We start from the raw sequence: 21,322 nt of genomic DNA, 5'->3' as shown, positions 1-21,322 counted from the left end.
GTTGGTTGGGCTCAGATCCCCGACAACAAACTACTAGGCCGGCCTTGGTGGAACGAGGCCCAGCCCAAGACTGGCTCTTCCTTATCTCTCAAAAAAATTACCCTAAAAAATTTCTTAAAAAATTAATCCAAATCCTAAATTTGTCAATTTTTTAATGTGAACTATTAATTTAGAGTGACTTAAAAATTATTTAGATTTTCTGTGATTGATTCATCTTAGCTAGTGGTGACTAGGAGTTGATTCAATTGATTGATACCGTGGCTCAAAATAATTCCGGTGACTAGGAATTGATTGATATTGTGGCTCAAAATAATTCTGGTGGCTAGGAGTTGATTGAATTGATTCATCTTAGCTGGTGGTGAAATTCCGGCGAGCTACTCCACCTCGAGCCCCGACCTCACCACCGTTCGGTCCCCCTCTCATTAGTGCATTGTCTGGATACCAGGCGCACGTTCGGAGATGCCCCAGAACATGTCCACGACGACACCCGAGTCGCGTCGTCATCATGCCATTGATTCCGGCAAGGTAAGCATCAATTTGACCTTGTCCTCGTGAACCTCGTGTTCGTCACGATCGACCACACACCCTGACCAAATTGCCTGTCCAGGAGTGCTCGAAATCGAGCTGGACAACCACACCCGAAGTTTGCTAGCGAGTACGCAACTCGGGCGAGCCCTAGCCATCGCCTCACCATGGACCCCACGAGCTCGCCAACGGTTGGACTTCCAGTTGGGATAGAATTATCTGCTAAACGCTAGCGTCTTAGCAGGAATGTTGGCCCTCCACAACTTGATTCATTGATTTTGAGAACCTCTAGTATCTGGATGACTTGACCGGTTCTCTAACCAATCTTCCGTCCGACGCTTTGTATCCAAATAGCTGTTGTCCGACTTCATCGAGGAGTTACCTGACTATTCATACCAACAATCTTCTGTTGCAATCATCCTCATAGGTATATTGAGTATGGTTTGTGCATTCATAGGACATATATGTTCATTGATGACAACGCCATTCGATTGCCTTGACGGACCATCAATCAACACTGAAACAACTGTTGGTGATTAGTAGAAACCGGTTATAAAGCCTACATCATATTATCGCATGGTAGCTAGTTATGATTCTGGATATTTGCTGACTCTCCATCACTAATTCTCTTAATTAGTCCATGTTTAAGTACTGACATCCCTGCATGAATAGCGCAGCACGCCTGCCGATGGTGGTTGCCAAGCTCTAAATCAAGAATATTTGCAAAGGGGTAACAAAAAACTTTCAATATCTTCGCACCAAGTGACTTGGGCTTTTGTAGAATTTTTTTCAGTGAACTTATAGTAGCTCGCCTTCCCCACTGCCCTTGTAACATGGCCAAGCCAAAGAGCTCGGTGTTACAAAAACCCCAACCGCCTATATACTTTGGCATTGTCACATCCACCCATGAGACCCACACAGTTTTCCGCGTGCCATCCTTAAATCCCCAATAATTTTTCTTGAGCGTGGTGTTAATATGATTACATAAGCCTCTTGGCATTATAATGCATAACATGGAGTACGTGACGATTTCTTGCACTACCGACTTGATCAAAATTTACTTTCCCATCGATGGCATAGACTTATCAATCCACCCTTGTGCCTTCGCCCATATTCAGTCCTTGAGGTATCGAAAAGATTCATTGTTGCACTTCCCCCACGTCAGACAATAAACCAACGTACGACTCAACCGTATTGTGGGCGATTTGGCTATGTAGAAATTATTAGGTTCTTTTGGGGGGAAAATTCCTCCCCCTTTACAAGTTATTTTCTTTTGTACGCACTCGCTTCGTACGTGGTCTACGCTATACCGAATGCAATATCATCCACAGTTCAAGCCGTTATGTATGCGGTTGGGAGCGGGTGGTCAGGAGGTTTTTACCCAACATGTGTGGCAGCATAATCTCCGGATCAGTCCACCATCTCATTCGACATAGGCATAGTGTCGGTCCTATATGACTCTACTATTGTCGATATTTCAGCTTTTTATCGTCTCTTAGTTTGTTCCGGGTGTTGATCATCATGCTTTGTATCCTCTGATGCTACATTTTGAGTTACTAAAAACGCCCTTTATCGAAGAACCAAAGGGCATCCTATCCAAATGAAGGCATGTGCATATACACAGACTCCTAACAAATATCCTCATCATATATATCATTAGTATATGATAATCAAGAAAAAAAAATCCAGGAGTCGTCTGGCTATGGATTACAGGCCCAGTTTGTTAGCCCAGAATTGACGCATATGCATATACACACAGACACAGGCGACAGGCCCAAGATGCCTCATCGAAGAGTATCCTATTCCTATCCACTGCCCGACCAGTTCCTCCACTCCCCTCCGGCTCAGGCCGCTGCCGCCGCCGGCGACTTGCTCTCCCCTCCGGCTCAGTCTGCACTGTATGCTCCTACTGGCCTAGGCCCTCCCTCCCCACGAAATCCATGGCTGCGCCCGCGCATTGTGCCAGGTATACTCCCAACATCCCTCCCCTTTCCCCTTGTTTCTCTCTCCCTCTCTCTCTCTCTTCCACACTGCTCACTTCCGATGCTCAGGCTCCGTTCCATTTACTTCGTTGCTGCCTACTACTACTAGTACTTATAGTAGCTCGCCTTCCCCACTGCCCTGGTAAATGAATATCTTGACATCAGTTCATCTTCCTACTGTAAGTAACTCGGCTGTCGTGTCAGAGTCCTGCTGAATTTCTTCAGTGAACAACGAACCTGAACGCTCACTGCACCAAATTGCTGCCTACTTAGTTCCCCTTCTTCACTGCATTTGTGAATGAATACATTGACATCGGCTCAGCCTCCTACGTAACTCGATGGCGAGGCTGTCGTTTTCTACTGATTTTTTTTCAGTGAACAAATAGCCTGAATGCTTACTGAACCAAATGGCACATACAGGGTGACCATGCGTTCCACGGCCTTCCAGTGCGCTGCTGCTACCGGGTACCGAACAGTCAAGCTTGTGTGCTGCAAGCGCCGCGTGTCGTCGGTGCAGAAAGGAATTCGGGGCCTTGATGGGTCAATACAGCATCGAGGGCTTGTTTCGCCCCGGCCATCCTTCCGAATACAGGCTTGCACAGCACGACTGTTCGACGGCAGCATGGATGAACAATTGGCCCATCACTGTTCTCCTGCATTTTCAACCAGGCAGGGCGATATGATGGGGCAAGTGCAAGACGATCGCCCACCGTTGAATCTGGAATTGGGCGGCGCCTGTCCCGGTGGTTTGTCAGAGAAGGAAATCGAAAGAAGACGAAAGATTAGTGCTGCAAACAAGGGGAAGGCCCCCTGGACCAAAGGAAGGAAATTAACCCAAGGTATGTCGGCCACGCTCTTGACAAGAAATTTTTACCTCGGCGATTCAGTTGTGCATGGCAATGTGCTACACAAGCAGTATATGCCATGACAGTACAATCTGGAGGAGTAATACATTCTCTCTTGTGTTGTAGAGCACAGGCAGCGCATCAAGCAGGGCACTATCGAGGCTCTGAGAGATCCCAAGGTGATGTCATGTAAGACACCGTTTTTTGCATCTGGCAAAGAATAAAACTACTCTTGTTATGGTCTGTGAAGTCTCTGAAAATTCAAGCCAGTTGCTCTCCTTTTTCCTTTGGTTATCCCAGGTTAAGAAGAAAATGCTAGGACACCGTCAGTTGCATAGGTAAATCGTAAATACATGTTTCTGTTATTTTAAGGTGTATACATAGATAGCTGGTATGTAGCTCTGAAATTCTGTTTGGTCGTATTTCAGACAATCGAGCAAAGACAAAATAAGCGCCGCGCTGAGAAAGGTATGGGAGAGGAGAATGATTTCTGTCAGGTCAAGACAGATGATCCTTCGTATATGGTCAGATAGCATCGCTGAGGCAGCGAAAGAAGGTGACCACGGGCAAGATAAGCTGGACTGGGACAGCTATGACAAGATACAGTCTGAGATGATGTCTGTGTTCCTATGGAACAAAGAGAAAGAACGGGTAACCAAGAAGCTTAAAAGGGCGGTGACAAAAATCGTTGCCAAGAAGCTTCAAGCAGCAGAGAAAATGGAGCTACTGACTAAAAGAACAAAGAAGGCGAAACCTGAGAAGCTGGTGCTGCAAAAGTCAGATGCTCAGCCGAGACGGGTGTTGGCATCCACAAGACCAAAGCTTAAAGAGAGGCTAACCAAGGTAATGGGCATTTCCTGTATTTGTCTGCATTGCGTCCAAATACGTTTCTGACATTTATGTCCTAATACTTTTCTGATCCTCTGTTTACAGTGCTGGCTAGTTACATAATCTGAAGCTATTTTGTTTTGATGTGAAACAGGTTCATAATTGTCCGTATTTAGATCGGTTTTGTTTTATGAGAATGTCATAAATACAGACATTTACGTCCTAATACATTTCTGATTCATCCTAAAGCCTTTAGGCTTGTTACTTTTTGCTTGCATTATTCCCCGCTTACAGAGATGGTTGGTGACATAATCTGAATTCCTTTGTCAGAAAAAAGGTCCACCAGCCACTGTCATAATTATTTAAATCATTTTTATTTTATTAGAATGCCCCAAAAATGTAGATCCATTCACCCTTTGGCCTTACTCCTTGCACCCATTGAAGCATGCTGCTGCACGCTACACAGTTTTTTCTATCTTCATCTTTTCCTGACACCAACTCCAAACTCTTATTCTCTTTTCATGATCGAAGTGGCACGGCCGCAAGAAGGAGCTCGAGATCGTGATAAGCTCACGGACAAGAGGTGGAGGAGGGCTGCGTAAGCCGGCGGTCGCGAGGAGAAGGGCGGTGGAGAGGCGAGCCGAGGTGGACTTGGCGACGGAGCCCGGGGTTCCGCCAGGCCGGATGAAGGAGCTTCACTCGCCTTGCAAGGATGGGCTCCCCTGCGGCGACACCTGAAGAACCTGCACTGTTGAGCTCAGGAGTTCTTACATTGATGCTGATGATGTCTTGCTTTAGTTGGCCTCTGTGGATGATGATCAGTCAAGTGATGGTGTCTGTAACAGGCTGTGAGCTCTTGCGTTGTGTAGGCTGGTTACACTATTTTTTTTTTGGCCCCTCTGTGTGGATGATCAGTCAAGTGATGATGTGTAACAGACTGTGAACTTGTGTGTTTTCTTTGCCATGATTTCAGCTGAATAGAAAAAAATCACCATGCATTTTCATGCATTGACATTAGCATGTAGTAGTACAAATGTACAATATAAGATTCTCTACAAAGAGAGACAGCTATTATATTTAACCAATCATTAACCATTGTCCATTTCCGGAAGGCGCTTTTCGCCTACTCTTTGATGATTCTATTCTTTTTCTTCATCTGTTATCAAGTGAATTGAATTATTTTGCCTTTTAATTTTTGAGAGAATTGCATTTTTTGGTTAATGACTTTTAATTTTTTTAATAAAATTACTTAATAAGTCTTTTAGGGGCATTACTTTTTTTTGGATCTTTTATTTTTTTAGTGAGGCACCATTACCTTTTTAGTTTTTTTTTAGAAATACCATTACCTTTTTAGTTTTTTTAGGGATACCATTACTTTTTTAGTGAGATTAGTGTATTTCTCTGGCCTAAAAGCCAGCCGATACCTACTTTTGAGCTAAGGGCCCATCGCATGCTCGACTGTTCTCCTCAACCCGGCCCAGGCCCAACATAACGCAGGCCGAAATCGCAACCAGCCCCCGCAGTCGTCTCTCCCTCCGCTCAGAGCCCGAGCCCTCACTCCACCAACTCTCGCCAGGTGGCGGCGTCGGCGTCGGCGGCGGCGGGCGATCGGCGGGGCAAGTCCACGGCGTCCGTGCACCGGCCGGGCGCACGGGCACTGACGGAGCAGCTGCCGGACCGACTGGTGAGTGGTGAGACCCATCCTCGCCCCGTAACCTCCCCAGATCCAGTCCCCCGCACCAGGTCCCGTCCGGTTGGAAATGGCCGACTGATGCGCGGGGCGCGCCATTAGCGCCGCCGAGAGGAGCAGGGGTCGACGCCGTTAGGGTTCTATGAACCGCGGGGATGGCCGTGATTGTCCTTAGAGCTAGCTGGCCCCCGCCGTCGTTTATTTCTCGAGCTAGCTCCCTCCATGGATGGATTATTGCCGTGGCAGTGAGATCCCGAGCCGCCAGACTCGAGGGAGACGCAACTCCTCTTGCTTAGATGCAACCCCTCTTGGTCAGAAATCTAGGATGCTCTCAAAAAAGAGACCTAGGATGCATTTGTACATGTGTGGTGTGGTCCTCCAGTTCATTCATGTACACGCCACCTTCAGACTTGAGTGCCAAGCGAGATGCCCGTGTTATCTGCCCAATTCACTCACTTGGGCCGTGTAATTCAGTTCATTGCAGCAAAAAATTGCTGCTGCAGAGCATAATCTTGTTTTACCCCTGTGAATTGTGATCCATATTTGCATATTGCTGTTGCTGCTGAAACAGCAGCAGCATAATCTTGTCTTACCACTGTGATCCATATTTGTATGGGCGAGACTAAGACCGGATGCAGATCGGATAGCGGCCTTCCCACTTCCTTTTCTGTATTTGTGTGGGCGAATGTACCATTCTTTTTTCCTGTACTGCATGGGAACCATGATGCTTGACATGTTGTGATGCGTACATGTCTGTCTAGGTCAAGCTGCTCTTAGGATGAGGTCCTCCAAGAGTAATGGGAGCGTGCAGAAGGCGGGGAGAGTTAACCATGCCCAGGGAGAAGGGGCGAGCTGGGTTCTTGTCGCAGGAGGAGTTCTTCTGAGCACTCTTTCAGTCAGATTTGGGTGCAAGCTGAAGCAAATGTTTGATACGAAGAAGCAAAATAGCACCTCCAGAGGTCTGATGCTCTCATTTGCACTTGTAGTTCTAACTGCAGTCATATGTGCTGTCTGCTGAGTGCTGACCATCTGAATTTGCAGCCAAAAGAAGGCATGGATCTTGTGAACTACACTCGAATCTGTACCGTTTTGATGATGAAACCAATTGCTACTGCTGTGTCTCAGGTAACTTGTGCTACAGCTTAATTTATGCTCTGTTGCCGAGTATTCATGAGGTTGCAGCAAACTTTGCAGTCTGCAGTGTTGAGTTTTTTCAGCTGGCATAGTAAATACAGTAACTCAGTTGATGTCATTAACTGTCATTACCATTAGATTATGAGATTACAGTTATATAATGTGCCATACCTTGAACATAATCCATGAGTACTAGCCATGAAGCCAAAAATTAAGCCACACACTGGCAGTATGCTGACACAGTGGCTATATAGCGAATTTCGCATTGTTAAATTGCACTTTACACCCTTGAGGCCTTGACTGGGCTAACACTGGACGCTGTCTTCCTATTTTTATTTATTACTTAACAGTTGTTGCAAAAAGGCAGAAACAATGTTAACTGTTGGTTGTTATGTGCCGGAATTGCAGATGGTGGAGTGGAAATCAAGCAAGCACCTGCAAGTTCTTTATCGAAACCTGATGAACCCTCCCTTCCTCTTGCAAAGATACCAGGGCCAGAATCAAGCAAAGAGAACAGTGGCGTCATGTGGACGTCATCGCCTGACCGGCTTGAAGATCATCGCAGACCATTGCAGTACTCAAACAGTTCTGGCTCTCCCTGTGTTTCAGAGTCAGGATCTGACATTTATATCAAGAGAGAGGTCATACAGAAGTTGAGACAGCACCTCAGGAAACGTGATGAGATGATCATAGAGATGCAAGCACAGATAGCTGATCTTAAGAACTCTCTCAGCATCGAGGAGACGCAGACCGCCAATTTGCAGTCCCAGCTGGATGGTGCCAACCGAGATCTGTTCGAATCTGAGAGGGAGATCCAGCAGCTAAGGAAGATCATCGCAGATCATTGTGTGGCAGAAGCGCTCTCCCGCGACAAGCCCTTGCAAGCTGGAAACTGGCAACCAGATGCCGCCAATGGGCATGCGAATGGCTACGCTGATAGCAGCATCGATGACCCTGAGCTGCACTGTATTGGTATCGAGAAGAGGAACGGCGAGGCAGAGAGGGTGGAGATGCTCAAGAGAGAGGTGGGCGAGCTGAAGGAGGTGATAGAGGGGAAGGACTTCCTGCTCCAGAGCTACAAGGAGCAGAAGGTGGAGCTCTGCTCGAAGATGAGAGAGCTGCAGGAAAGGCTCTCGGCGCAGGTGCCCAACATCTTGTAGGATCTACTCGACAACCTCACTACGGAATTTGCTAGGGCTAAGGTAGCTAGCAAATTGGTGTTGTCAAGGATTCACGGGAAAAGATTTCGTCGCACGTGCTAGGGTCTTTGCAGAATGTTACGTTGATTCGTTTTTCTTTCCCCTCAGTTTTAGTCCTTGGTTGCTCAGTGTTTAAAAGAAGGGCTTATTTTTTTCAGTTGCTAGGGCTAGGTAGGATACTGGACCTGGATGAGTGTTGTATAGGTTTTTCGGGTTTGCAGGCGTGATCGTGTTACATGCTCCCTCTTTTAGCTCGGCGTGGTTTAGGCCAGTGCGGTCTTGAATTTGTGGACGTTTTTTTCCAGTAAAATGGCTTTGTTTCTCTGCGTGTTTCCGATGCCTTTTGTTTCCAAAGGCAGTTCAGTTCACTCCAGAAAATCGATTTATTCAGCAGCCAATAACGAATGGGCTTAATGTTTATGGACACCACATCCTGTAACATTCCATTCCTATGTATCCATTGAGATTCCAAACACAAGGCCCAAACCTTTCTTGCTACAATCTGATTAGACTTGTAACTAACGAGTACCCATGAATTAGATAACTGCCTGGTGCTTTGCTTCATCACTGAAGAGTTTGTATTCTACAATGTAGTAATGTTTCCTTCATTCCTGTGACAATCTTAACTATGTTGTATGCTGTTGTCCTGCCAAAAAAAGACAACATGTGGCAGCAGCACTTGTGGCTGTGGCTTGTGCACTGGGGCACATGACCAAAATATGGCACTTGATCACTGAGTCCTCCTGTGCTGTGCAGGGCTGCAGTTCCTAATCTTGGTGCCAGTTTTCATGAGAACCAACCAAGAGGGATGGGCATGCAGAGAAGATGCCTGATGATGATGGCCAAGCAGAGCTGGACCTCACTCTCCTCCATATCTGCTCTGCTCCAGTCCACCATCATGGGAAGAAACAAGGCCAAGCAAAATGCCCATGCTGTTGCTGCAGTGCAAGTGCATGCAGCATGCAGCCAGCTTCTTCTTCACTAGGATCAGATATGGACACACATGGTCAACTCCTGCACTGCAGGTCTTCAACTTGATCCATGGCATGGCACAGCATCTAGCCAATGTCTCCATTGATGTGAGAGGTTGACCTTGCCTTGCAACTTGCAACTGGGCATATGCATCCATATCTTCCTGAGTAGTTCAGATCCATACTCCAGCTTAACCTGGCATAGTGGTCGCGGGAAGCTCCCGTGTTCCAAACGGGGCCTTGATCGCATTGACCCCATCTATCTATGTTCAAATGCTTCCCGCGTTCCAAACGGGGCCTTGATCGCATTGACCCCATCTATGTATGTTCAAATCCTGGCTCCGCCCCTGATTGATCGAATCATCGACGACGACGATTTTTCTTCACTGGCCAGAAAGAAACGCCCTGTGTCATTAAGACGACGAGTAGCAACAAACAGGAGGCTGGGTGGCAATGAGGGTCTTGTTGGACGGCCGATCGATCCGGGCCGTCGGTCGGGTCACCGACGGCCGTGGCCCCTCGTCGAGCTGGTAGGGGGCAGTGCCCTCGCGGCCACGGCACAGGGAGGCTGGATGATTGATCCGTCCGGCCGGACAGGGACAGCGGGATGGAGATGGACGCATGGCACGGCCCTCACATCACATGCATCATGCATGCATGCATGCACGGTGCTAGCTAGAGACACGAGAGTGTGAGAGGAGAGGTTGGAAATAATGCGGGCAGCGTACATGGAGCTTTGGGTTGTGGCCGAGGGTGGGCGTGCAGTGCATGCATGCGCACTGTACGTGCTGGAGAATCGTTTGGTTGTGCACGCAGGACATTGACCATGCTACAGTGCAGAGGGCGACGGGCACGTGATCGGTGCAAATCCATCGTCGGGTATGGGGTGTGACACACGCAGATGGGAGTACGTGCATGACCTGCACTGATGATTGTCTGAGTCAAAATGGGAAATCAGTGCTGTGAGTGCTCCTACAATGTACTGATTTCAAAGCTAGCGCGCGCGCACACAGAGAGATGATGTACATACAGTCAGTTTGGAGGTACACACATGACACATCAATGCCCATGCATATCTACATAAGTTTCAGCATCATGGGCTTGGAGTGGGAGAGTGTCTGCGAGGACGAGCATGGCAGGACAGAGTGGGCATAGGAAGGTAGAAGGGTTGCGGATAGGTGTAGCCAGGTAGTGTAGGGGGTCCCGTGCCCGTGCGTGAATGAAAAGGCAAAGGCAAAGGCACTGCACTAGCACTCCTCATTTGTCATCTTCTTCTCATCCTCCTCCTCCCTTAACCCTATCCACAGCCACAACTTTTCATCCAGCTAGCTATAGTAACCTCTCTCTCGCTGACCACTGCAGTTCAGGCTTCAATGACAAGCAGTGTCTTATGAAGAAAAACACATGCGCGTGGCCCCACTCACGTGCCAATGCAGTGCCCATTGCTTGCTTGCTTGCTTGCTTGCATGCATGATTAACCTTGAGATCAAGGCGCACGCTCCCAGCACATGACCAGCCCCAAAAGCAACCCTATCCATGATCCATCTATTTATCCAGGAATTCTATCTGAATTGAAGGTGAGCTGATGCGTGGTACTAGACACACAAAACGACGCGTCGATGCGTGCATTTTTCTAGAGAAATGAAAAAAGAAACCGGCGCGTTGCTCTTCAATTTGTTTTTTCATATCTAGTAGCTAGTTCCGGTCGCTGTACAATTTCTTGGTGGAATTTTTGCCATCCTCCCCAAAATATATGCACTGTGTTTGCAGTACTAGAATGAGATGTGCATTATGCATGCAGCACTGGGACTGTTTTCTTTTCTTTTTCTCTCTACCGTCCATTGTTGGTTTAGATGTGTTGCCACCGAGCAGTTGCACTGCAATCTCAAGGGAAAAGAAGGAGGCATACAGAAAAGTGGAGGGAGGAACATGTCATGTCGACCGTTCTTAGATCTCTAGGAAATGGCCAAGCCTCCAACTTTCAGTGTGCCACTTTACGTTGATATGCACATGTCAACAAGACAGACAAGCCAGTTGGGGCTTGCTTGCTAGCAGCCCTGCATTTTATTCTAGTGTTTGCAAGTCATGTCACCATGATACATAGGACATACACTCACAGCCCTGATGGATAGGTACAGTACCATACATGACATGCTAACTGAAAAGCTGCACCTAATGTGGAAGCGATTAGCCCAAGCTAAATTTACTTGTTCTTTTAACTAGAGCCTGCTAATTAACTTTACACTATGTCCTACGCTTGTTCAGTTCGGTTTGGTTACATCTGCTCAAAGAGCAAGAAATATGGTACTCCCTCAGTTTCGAATTACTCGTCGCAGAAATTACGACGAGTAATTTGGAACGGAGGAAGTATAAAATTAGTGACTAGGCAAGGACTGAACCTGCACATGCATGCAGGATGCAGCCTTTAATCTGATCCTGATGTGGCCAATGATCTTGCTCCGGTGTTTCATTGGATCCCCTTCCCTGCACGGCCCTTGAGGCCCAATCATCTGACAGTGACAACAAAATTAAACCAGAGGATAACCAGCTCACCACAGACGACCCAACCCTTGTTTTATGGTCTTGAGGCTTACCCCTCCCTGCATTTTATATCAGTTAAAAACCAATTGACCCTCCATGCATCCTGATGCACATTTTTTGGAACGTAGACGCTAGAAGCGTCCGACTTTAAATTAAAAATATGGGTCATGCAGGAGGCTGCTTGATGCTGCTGCTGCACATTAATCCATCACATGATGCTGCTGCTGTCATCTGAGGTCATGCAGGGGCTGCTTGATTATATTACAAAATATGGGTTTGCTGGCTGGTGGCAGGAGCATGCATCACAGGTTACAAAGTACAGCCAGGCCTTGGGTTGGAAGCAATGTTTATGTGTGTGAAGCATCTGAGCATGGAGGAGAATAAGTAATGGTGCCATCACAGGTGGGGTGGTGAGTGAGTGATCTGCATATGTGCATTGAGTAAGTAGGGCAGGTGTGCATGCACCACCACCTGCTTTTCTTCACTCCTTTAGGTCCAACAACATTTATGTTATGTTCTTCTGGGCTGGGGTGTCAAGAAAGCTCAGCACTCACTAATCTAGTAGCTCACATGCTCTTGCACTGCAGCCACTATCCATTAACACACACTTGTCCCTTGGCTCTTGCCATGCTTGACAGTTGACAGCTCCTGCTGATGCTGGTGGGGTGTGCCTTCTTGGGGCTAGCTAACACACACACACAGCCTGGCCAGCTCAATCATTTTTGTTTCTTGCTTACCTGCCCTTGATTGAAATGGGTAGGCATTAATTTCCATGTTTAGGTTGATGATGCAAAGCACTGGATCAATCCTTAACCTGCAATTAACATCCAACTAAGCCATCATTCATCTGTACTAGTACAAGGCAAAGGGGGCTCATCTTCCATTGGTGCCTTCATTGGTGAAAAAAGAAAGCGACTTGTGCATAAATATTCTCTAACCAAGAAGTCAAGAATCAAAACTGAACCCTGGCTGACATTAAAGTCTAGTGCAACATTTTTTTTAGAATCATCTAGTACACTGAGTGAGTAAATAAAAAACTCTCCGCTCATGCCTCCTCTACAGACACAATAAATTTATCCAGATTATTGAATCTGTCCTTCACTTGACAGATAAACACACACACACACACACACACACCACGTTTGCTAATTAATCGAGGAGCAGAAAGAACCTGCGCTCGTTTTTCTTAATTGCTCCTACAACAGCCCAAGGGAATTAATCTGTGGATCTCATCATCATCATCATCAGCTGCTGTGGCATGGCATGCAGATAAGTGTCTCACTGGACCTGCAGGCCTGACCTGGCAGGCAGGGCATCGCTCACATGACCGGTCCTAAGCCTCTGCTAATCTAGTTTAAGGGCACCAAATCTTGGGAACATGGCTACAATGCTACCTACGCACCTTGCTTTGCACCCGGGCATTGCAAGGCTTCAGTAATTAATTCCATGCATCAGACAGAGACGGTTTGGTTAATCAGCTGGATGTGTGTATGGAGTGTGCATGCAGTGCAGACACACATGTAGACATGTTTCTAGCTAGCTGTATGAGAGTGTGATTGGGCCTGGATTAGGACCGGTCAAATCAAAATCATGATCAAATCATTTGGCAGGCTCAACATGTTAACTGGCTAACAATCAACCGGCAAGCCAGAGTGTTCAACACTGTATATATACACATATGTGATGGAGATGAAGTACACATACAGGTGGTTGCTCTATTTTTAACAGGGTTACGTAGTCATATTCAACAACCAATCATCTCATCTGCGCACTGCTCTGCATCTGCATTATTGTCTGGGTCTGACCGCCCCATGCATGCATGCATGTGGAAGGAAAAAATTATTAATCCATTCATCTAGACCCCCAAATCTTCAAGCGGTTCCCCGCCGGAAAAATTATTCAAGCTGTTGTTGTTTTCTTGTTGATTGATTAATTAAGCAATCGAGGCATTTGTGATCTGTTAATAATAACCAACTGATTATTATTATTATTAATGAACTGTCTCTGCTGGTAGTACTGCTAGATGCTGCAGGAAGACCAGTCTAGGGTGATTAATTAGGGTCCAGTGATGCGGATTAAGGGGCGAGATCGCGCTGTAAGAACCGACCAAATCCAGAGAATTAGTTTTGGCTATCCTGTCTCTGCCGACGACAAAAAGATGCATGCCTGGGAGGCTGGGATGCGAGGGACACATTGCAGCCTGTCTGTAAAAACACTCTATTTAACGCCGCCATACGTCATACGTACAGTTATACTCCATCCGTCCGGAAATACTTGTTGTAGAAATGACTAAAAATAGATCTATCTAACACTAAAATATGTCTAGATACATCCTTTCCTCCGACAAGTATTTCCGGACGGAGGGAGTATATTTTTTTTAACAGGACGTACAGTTCCCCCGACAAGTATTTCCGGATAGAGGGAGTATATTTTTTTTAACAGGACGTACAGTCATACATGAGGTAGTTCATTGCAAAAGACTCGGAATAACTACTACTGCCTCAGTTTCTAAATATAAGTCTTTTTAGAGATTTCAATATAAACTATATACTCATGTATATAGACGTAGCTTGGAGTGTAAATTCATTTATTTTGCTCCGTATGTAGTTTGTATTATAATCTCCAAAAAGACCTATATTTAGGAAGGGAGGAAGTGGTAATTTGCTGCTAACAATAACATGAGCGTGCATATGCATGCTACCAGAAAGTGTGTGTTCTTTTGTTGTTGTTGTTGTCTGAAAACAAACCATATTTCCTTTTCTCTTCTTTTTTTTTGGAAGTTTTTTTTTGCGAAAAACTTCCAATCTATTCATCTTCAATCATGGCAGTACAACGAACACCAGAAATAAAAATTACATCCAAATTCGTATTTTTTTTTGAAAGTTGAAGGGTGCCAAAGGCGGTATATATTCAGCTCAACAAGAGTTTACAACATGGAGTACAAAATCCTGATAAAATGAAATGAGCTAGCGACTGAACTACAGGGGAACATCTAGTCGCATGAGCTGAGTTTACACAACTGAAAACAACATTCGGTTCTGATGCTAAATTGCACTAGTTTCTTTAGCCTAATCGTTTTTTCTAGCTGCTAGCTGGATGAGCATGATCTGAGTGCTAATCCAGGTCAAATCACTCATATACTGGGCTACTGGCTAGGAGATGCTATAATGCATGGGCAGACACGTCCAGATCAACCAGACCACGTCCATCGTTTTCTGATTGACGGTCGGCAAGGCTGGTCAATACTACCTCTAGGCAAGCACTGACTATTTTTATTTTATTTGAGTTGAGTCATGTCTATATATAATACGCCATGGAATCATATTTTTTTAGAAAAGAAGGATGACCCCCGACCTCTGCATCTGGACTATGCATGCAGCCACTTTATTAATTATTCACATAAGACTTTACAAAGTCATACAACAGTAAGACTAAAGCCACCGTCTAGGTAACATCTGTCGTTACTCCTATCCAGTTGATGTAGGGATGCTGATAGTCTGGGCCTAATACCAAACAGACCCTGCAGCCAAACCTAACATCTAAGACCTGAGGTCCCAACCAGGACGCCTGCCGGGTATGGGGCATCCACCAGTCCGGCGCACTCCCCAACCAGGATGCCTGTCGGGTATGAGGCCGCCGCAGCCACCTGCCACCAATCCATCTTCAGTGTTGTATTGCTGCATCTACCTTGCCCAGTCTAGCTGCCGTCGATGCCACCACGACGCCAGACAACGCCACCATCATGCGCTCGTCCATCATCACACGCCCACCGGCGAGACCCCACTGCTCCATGCCGATGAGACCCGTCGTTGTCGACGTGCCAGATGCCACGCCGCTCCTCCGACACGAAACACCACCTGTTGACACTGGTCCCATCCCCTCCGCATGCAGTTCCTCAAACCGAGCACCCAAACGCCCCAGGCGGCGCCTTCAAGAAGGGTACGACACACGTAGTGCCGCCGCCGCCCAATCTATGGAGATTTAGGGTTTTCACCCGGGCATAGAGTCGGGGTGGAGGGCAGGGACCTCGATGGCGCCTGCAAGGAGGAGAACGGCGACCCTGGTCGTCGCCATCATCGGGATGAACGAGTCATCCAGAGTTTCCTCCGGTCCGATGTCACCTCTACTAGCCCCCCGCGAACGCACCGAGGCCGACGACCGCGATCATAAGCCACCAAATGCAGCGGGAGAGAGTCTGCAGCGTGAAGAGATCCACCGGCGACTCACCGCCCACGCGGTCAAGACGCTGTCCATCCACCCCCACCCCATGCGAACGTCGCCAGCCGAGGGCGTCGTCGCCATGCCTAACAGGGCCGCTGCCCCTGGTTCAGGTCCCTCCACGAAGGCCGGAGTGGCGAGATCTGCCACGAGTGATTAGATCCGGCACCGCGCAGCCGACGCCATCGCCCAAGCCCGACATCGACCGATCCCGCCGCCGCCGGGAGCCCGCACGCTGCCGGGAGTCCCACACCCATGGATCTGGGCACCCGTGCACCATCGCAAGTCCGCCGCCTTCGGGGTCCGCCGCCTTCGGGATCCGCCACACCGTCGGGAGGGCCGCACCCGCGGATCAGGACGCCCACGCCGCCGCAGATCCGGTAACGGGAGGAGAGACCCTCCGCCGCCGCCATCGCACGCACGGGCTTTGCCTGGCGCCGACCATCGACAGCGGCGGAGGGGGAGATGGGCGTTGGAGGGACTAGGCGGCGGCGGCGGAGCCCTTCCGAGTCGCCCGCGGGAGAGGCGACGCGAGAGGGACACGAGGTAGGCAACAACGACAGATACCTTAAAATTGGGGGAGAATTTCACTTCCCCGGCCTCTGCACCAACTAGGGATGCATACGACCATTCTAGTATGAGTACCAAGATAAACATGGCCATGAAATCATATGCCTTACTTACTTACTTACTGGGATAGTTCTTCTTGTTTAACAATCAATAATCTCACTTCATCTTATCCATGTATACTGCAGATAGTTATTGTGTGGCTGACCCATTGAATAATAGCAAAAGGAAAAAAAAAAGGTAGCAGTATGACTATACATCTGCATCTGCATATGCATTATGTGTAATGTTATACTATTCCTCTAGATCCCCAAATCTGAAAACAGTGTTGTTTTCCTGTTGATTAATCAAATCAATGGAGGCATCTGTGATCCGTTCATTAATCAACTCTGCTCTGCCCTGCCCTGCCAGCTGCAGGAAGAGTATATACGACCGGTCCAAGCCAGTTGTTAGGATTAGAGCAAGAGATGCCATGCATTATTATTGTCCTAAAATGAGCTAAGCCGTGCTATAAGAATCGACCGACCAGATTAACCGATCACGTGTACAAAAGGACAAAAGAAAAAAACATGTACGCACACATTTCTTTTCGAGCAACATTCTCGATCTATTCATTTTCAATCATAGTAGTACAATGAGCACCAGAGATAATAAAAATTACATTCAGACCCGTAAACCACCTAGCGAGTTGAAGGCGCACCACCGTCATTGCCCCTCCCTCGCCGGAGTCGGGCGTGCTAAGGCCCCATAGGATCAGCGCACCAGAACAACCGTCGCCGATAAAGAGTAGTGCAGATAGGAAAGATCCAATCTAAAACCACACGAACGTAGACGAACGACGACCAGATCCGAGCAAATCCAGAAAAGAAAGATCTGCCGGAGACACACACCCACACGCCGACCGAAGATGCTAGGCGCACCTCGGGACGGGGCTAGGCGGGGGAGAACCTTATTCCATCTTCAAGCAGCCTCCGTCGTCTCGTCTTCCTGAGCAGGACATGGATCCTAACAAATCTTGAAGGAACATGTAAAAACGGAGCCCTCCTACCGGCAAGGGTCAGAATTCATCGCGCTCCATAGCCCTAAGGCCACCGAAGACGAGGTGGAATGGCGGCGGAGCCAGCGGGAAGCAAAAAAACCCTAATATTTTTATGCGCACATTTTTTTAACGTCGCTGTACCTAAAAACAACTTATATTACAACATGAGTATGTTGGCTAGCTGAAAATACATACTACCTCCTTTCTGATTTATTGTGCCCACGTGTATTCTTAGATTGTTAAGATAGAAGGTGCCACTAGGATAGGAGCCCAATATAATACAAGTAATATATTTCAAAATTTATACAATTAGAAAATATACCATTTTGGTATTAAAAAAGAGATTTGAAGTATTTAATTATATATTTTTTGTGATATATAACTTATACTAAGTTGATCAAACTGTAAATCTTGGAACATGAGCAAGCCTATAAACCGCAAAGCAGATAGTATACCATGGATGTTTTCAGTCGACAAGAGAAATTGGAATACATTCCACATTTGGTATTTCAAAGGCAACTTAAATTTTACTTCGGTTCAGTCGATTCCCACACAATAAGGGTGCATTTGGTAAACTGTACGTATTTTGGGCACTTTGCATTTGTGTCCCGATCCAATCAGGCTGAGTGAAAGTAGGAAAAAACCATGTTCGGCTCATAGTTTGTTTGCCTGCATCCCTCTAGCCTGGATGAGCAGAAACACACGCATGATGTTTGGTTGTAGTAATGTTCTAAGCAAATGCACAATGTTGGTGTTCGGTTACGTGCAACACATGTGCTCTAGTAACCTGTTGTTGGAGTGGTGAGGTTATCATCACACACACAGACACAACAGAGAGATAAACATACATAGCATAAACCCATAAACTAGAGTCTTAAACACACACTCACATGTAGTTAAACGACAAACATTTGTGGCAAAGTCTTAAACATCCTACGCAAGTTGCAGAGATATCTTCCTAACGATCCATGGCAAATGCCTCCTCGTGCCTCTTGCACTTGGTCACCCCTTGACGCCGTCGTCGTTGAAGACAATCACCTTCAGGGTGTTGGGAGTCGTCAACTTGAAGGTGACGAGGTACCCAATCTTGATCTGCTGAGCAATGACAAAGGGGCCCCAACCCTTATCAAGGGTCAGCCCATCGTAGATTTTCCGGACCTTCACCCTCGAGTCACAACCGTTGTTCATCCTCAACATGAATTCCTCTAGACAGTAGTCAAGTGCTTGGTGAACTCGGATGGCATCGGCAGTCACTCTAGCTTGGGTGCAAGGATAACCTTGCAGAAGTGGCTTGGACTGGCATCCTCATGGAAATAGTCGTGGTTCTTTGTCCTCTTGGCGGTGCTTTTGAGATCCACCATCACCTTGCCTTTCTTGTCAGCCAAAAACTCCTTGCCCTTGCAGGAGTTCCTCGAAGCACCATTGTCAACTTTCATCGAACATGTGAACATGAGGTGAATGGAGGGACAAAATGTAAATCCACATACGAAAAACATCAATTGAGGTATGCAAAAAATCTACTACACTTGGAGAGATGGTGGATGCTGGCAATCTTGAAGCGGTGGAGATGAAGGATGCTGGCAATGCCGAGGAAATGGTGGAGATGGAGCATGCTGGAAATGTTGATGAAGTGGTGGAGATGGTGGTCGGGGCTCTAGAGCCAGACTATCGTACAATACCCTTGGAGATCGATGATTACAAGTCTCAATACTATCGTCACTCCAAGCGCATCCAGGCTTGCCAAGGCTATAATCTACTGCTTGTTGGGGTAGAGTTGAATGGATGCATGTAAGCTCAATTTAATAGCCCAACCCCTAATGAAAATCCTACCCAATCTCGTTTGAGACACTCAAATTCCTAATCTGATATGCCTAAATCGAGTCCTAAATCAAAGACGGGAGGTAGATTTGATGCCCAAATGGAGTGCGCCATGCGTAAATTGAATGCGAGAATGGTATAAATCGATGCCATCAAGGTCAGAGGGTTTACTACCATTGACGAACGTTTGACGGTGTGATGATGATGTCGGTGATCGACACATGTGCTTGCCGTCTAGTCTTCGCTTCGATACTCGTCGTCGCTACTCACCGTCCAGATCTTCGCTCTGATGCCCGTCATCGCTACTCACCATCCAGATCTTGTGCTCGCCACCACCGGGGCGAGAGTGGAGAGAGGGGATAATGAGCGGTGAGAGAAAGGCGAGGGGTTTTATGGCGGCACTTCAGGAAACAATGTGATGTATCACGTGTGGTCCCACACATGCAACTGATGTCACTTGAACTACGTCAGTATTTCCGCAAAAAGGAAGGGATGATGCAACACAACTATGGTAGGTATTTCCCTCAGTTATGAAACCAAAGTTATCGAACCAGTAGGAGAACTACGCAACACTATGTAAACCGTACCTGCACACAAAGAACAAATACTTGCAACCCGAAGCGTAAGAGGGGTTTTCAATCCCTCTCCGGTAAAAGATTGGTAAATGAAAGAAAAAGCAAATAGCAATATAGATCTGAAAATATATCATGGGAAAATAGACACGGGGGTCATAGATTTCATAGTGACTTCTCTCAAGAAAATAGCACACGGTGGGTGAACAAATTACTGTTGGGCAGTTGATAGAAAATTGAATAATTATGACGATATCCAGGCAATGATCATTATATAGGTATCACGTCCAAGATTAGTAGACTGACTCCTGCCTACATCTATTGTGCATTTGCAAAAACACCACCCTTTTTGTCTTGAAAAAGGGCTTAAAGTCATATACTAAAACTCACGTGTCCTTATAAACACACCCTTACATAAAATAGTAGTACATTCAAAATCTTTGGGATGCCGAGGAATTCTTTCTCCCGCATCCACCTGCGGCGCCGTGACCCGGCCGTGAGCATAGCTTGATGTCGCCTCCGGACCTCTGCCTTGGCAGAGCAAACTTTTAAAACTCAGGAGCTCGTAGAAGTAGAGGTTGTGAAGTCATTGATGCAGAACATGAGATGAAGACGGACGCGATCTGTTGCTGCCCTTAAAAAAACATCGATAAGGGCTTGTAGAAACTCCAAAGATCACGTAGACCCCAAAAGCCGGGTGAATCCATACGAATCCACCGGAAACCTAATCTGACCGGGTCCCAAGAGACTTGTCGGCGAGACAGTTCCACACGCCCTTCGCTGGCGAAAAACACACCAGCGAAATAGGGATAGACGAGGAGAACATTATTCCTTCCTTGGGGCAACGCCCTGGCGCCCCAAACCAAAGTCAAAGACTCCCTAAAGTAAAGCAAACACAAAGGCTCCCTAAAGGAAAAACCGATAATACTATTGTCAAACCACTAAACTAAGCCGGTTGCATAAACCCCGTCCGGCAAATTTCAAATAGTGGCACCCATCATCCTGATGGCCCAGGTATACCTATCATGAAGTAAGGATCATGCAACCCTGTGGATACCTTGAAAAAATCCAAAACTTTCACTTTGTCAAAAACCATATCATTTGGACAATTTCAGATTGTGAAAATTAAGACTAACACTCCCACCCAAATTGGATATGCATATGTTTGTTCAGGGGTTGTTTAGCCAATGTGGCACGAACTAGCTTTCTAGATCATGAAGGTTTATTTTGCGGGTTATACGACTAAAACAGGAAACTTATATTAAGGCAAAATCATTTAGAGAAAAGCCTAGGGGAGGCCTGAATTCAAATGTACACACGAAGATCACACATATACCCACATGCCTGCATGCTCCATCCATCGGTTCAAATTCCAGTGCTTACAATTATAAAA

At 46.8% G+C, this 21,322-nt stretch overlaps 2 protein-coding genes across 2 annotated transcripts; both read left to right on the top strand.

The window, feature by feature from the left end:
• Positions 1-2,316: 2,316 nt before the first annotated feature.
• On the top strand, positions 2,317-5,178 carry LOC123149044 (uncharacterized). The gene is made up of 6 exons (XM_044568583.1): positions 2,317-2,491; positions 2,928-3,346; positions 3,479-3,531; positions 3,653-3,690; positions 3,781-4,195; positions 4,712-5,178. The coding sequence occupies exons 1-6, from the start codon at positions 2,466-2,468 to the stop codon at positions 4,916-4,918; spliced, it is 1,158 nt and encodes a 385-aa protein (XP_044424518.1). The 5' UTR covers positions 2,317-2,465; the 3' UTR covers positions 4,919-5,178.
• A 455-nt stretch (positions 5,179-5,633) lies between these two features.
• Positions 5,634-8,525, top strand: LOC123149037 (uncharacterized). Its single transcript, XM_044568571.1, has 4 exons — positions 5,634-5,864; positions 6,632-6,829; positions 6,912-6,995; positions 7,413-8,525. The coding sequence occupies exons 2-4, from the start codon at positions 6,649-6,651 to the stop codon at positions 8,162-8,164; spliced, it is 1,017 nt and encodes a 338-aa protein (XP_044424506.1). The 5' UTR covers positions 5,634-5,864; positions 6,632-6,648; the 3' UTR covers positions 8,165-8,525.
• Positions 8,526-21,322: the final 12,797 nt, after the last annotated feature.

The sequence above is a fragment of the Triticum aestivum genome, chromosome 1B (assembly GCF_018294505.1).
Source record: "Triticum aestivum cultivar Chinese Spring chromosome 1B, IWGSC CS RefSeq v2.1, whole genome shotgun sequence".
Lineage (NCBI taxonomy): Eukaryota > Viridiplantae > Streptophyta > Magnoliopsida > Poales > Poaceae > Triticum > Triticum aestivum.
The sequence above is the reverse complement of the archived record's forward strand: the minus strand, read 5'-3'. Positions and strand labels throughout refer to the sequence as shown.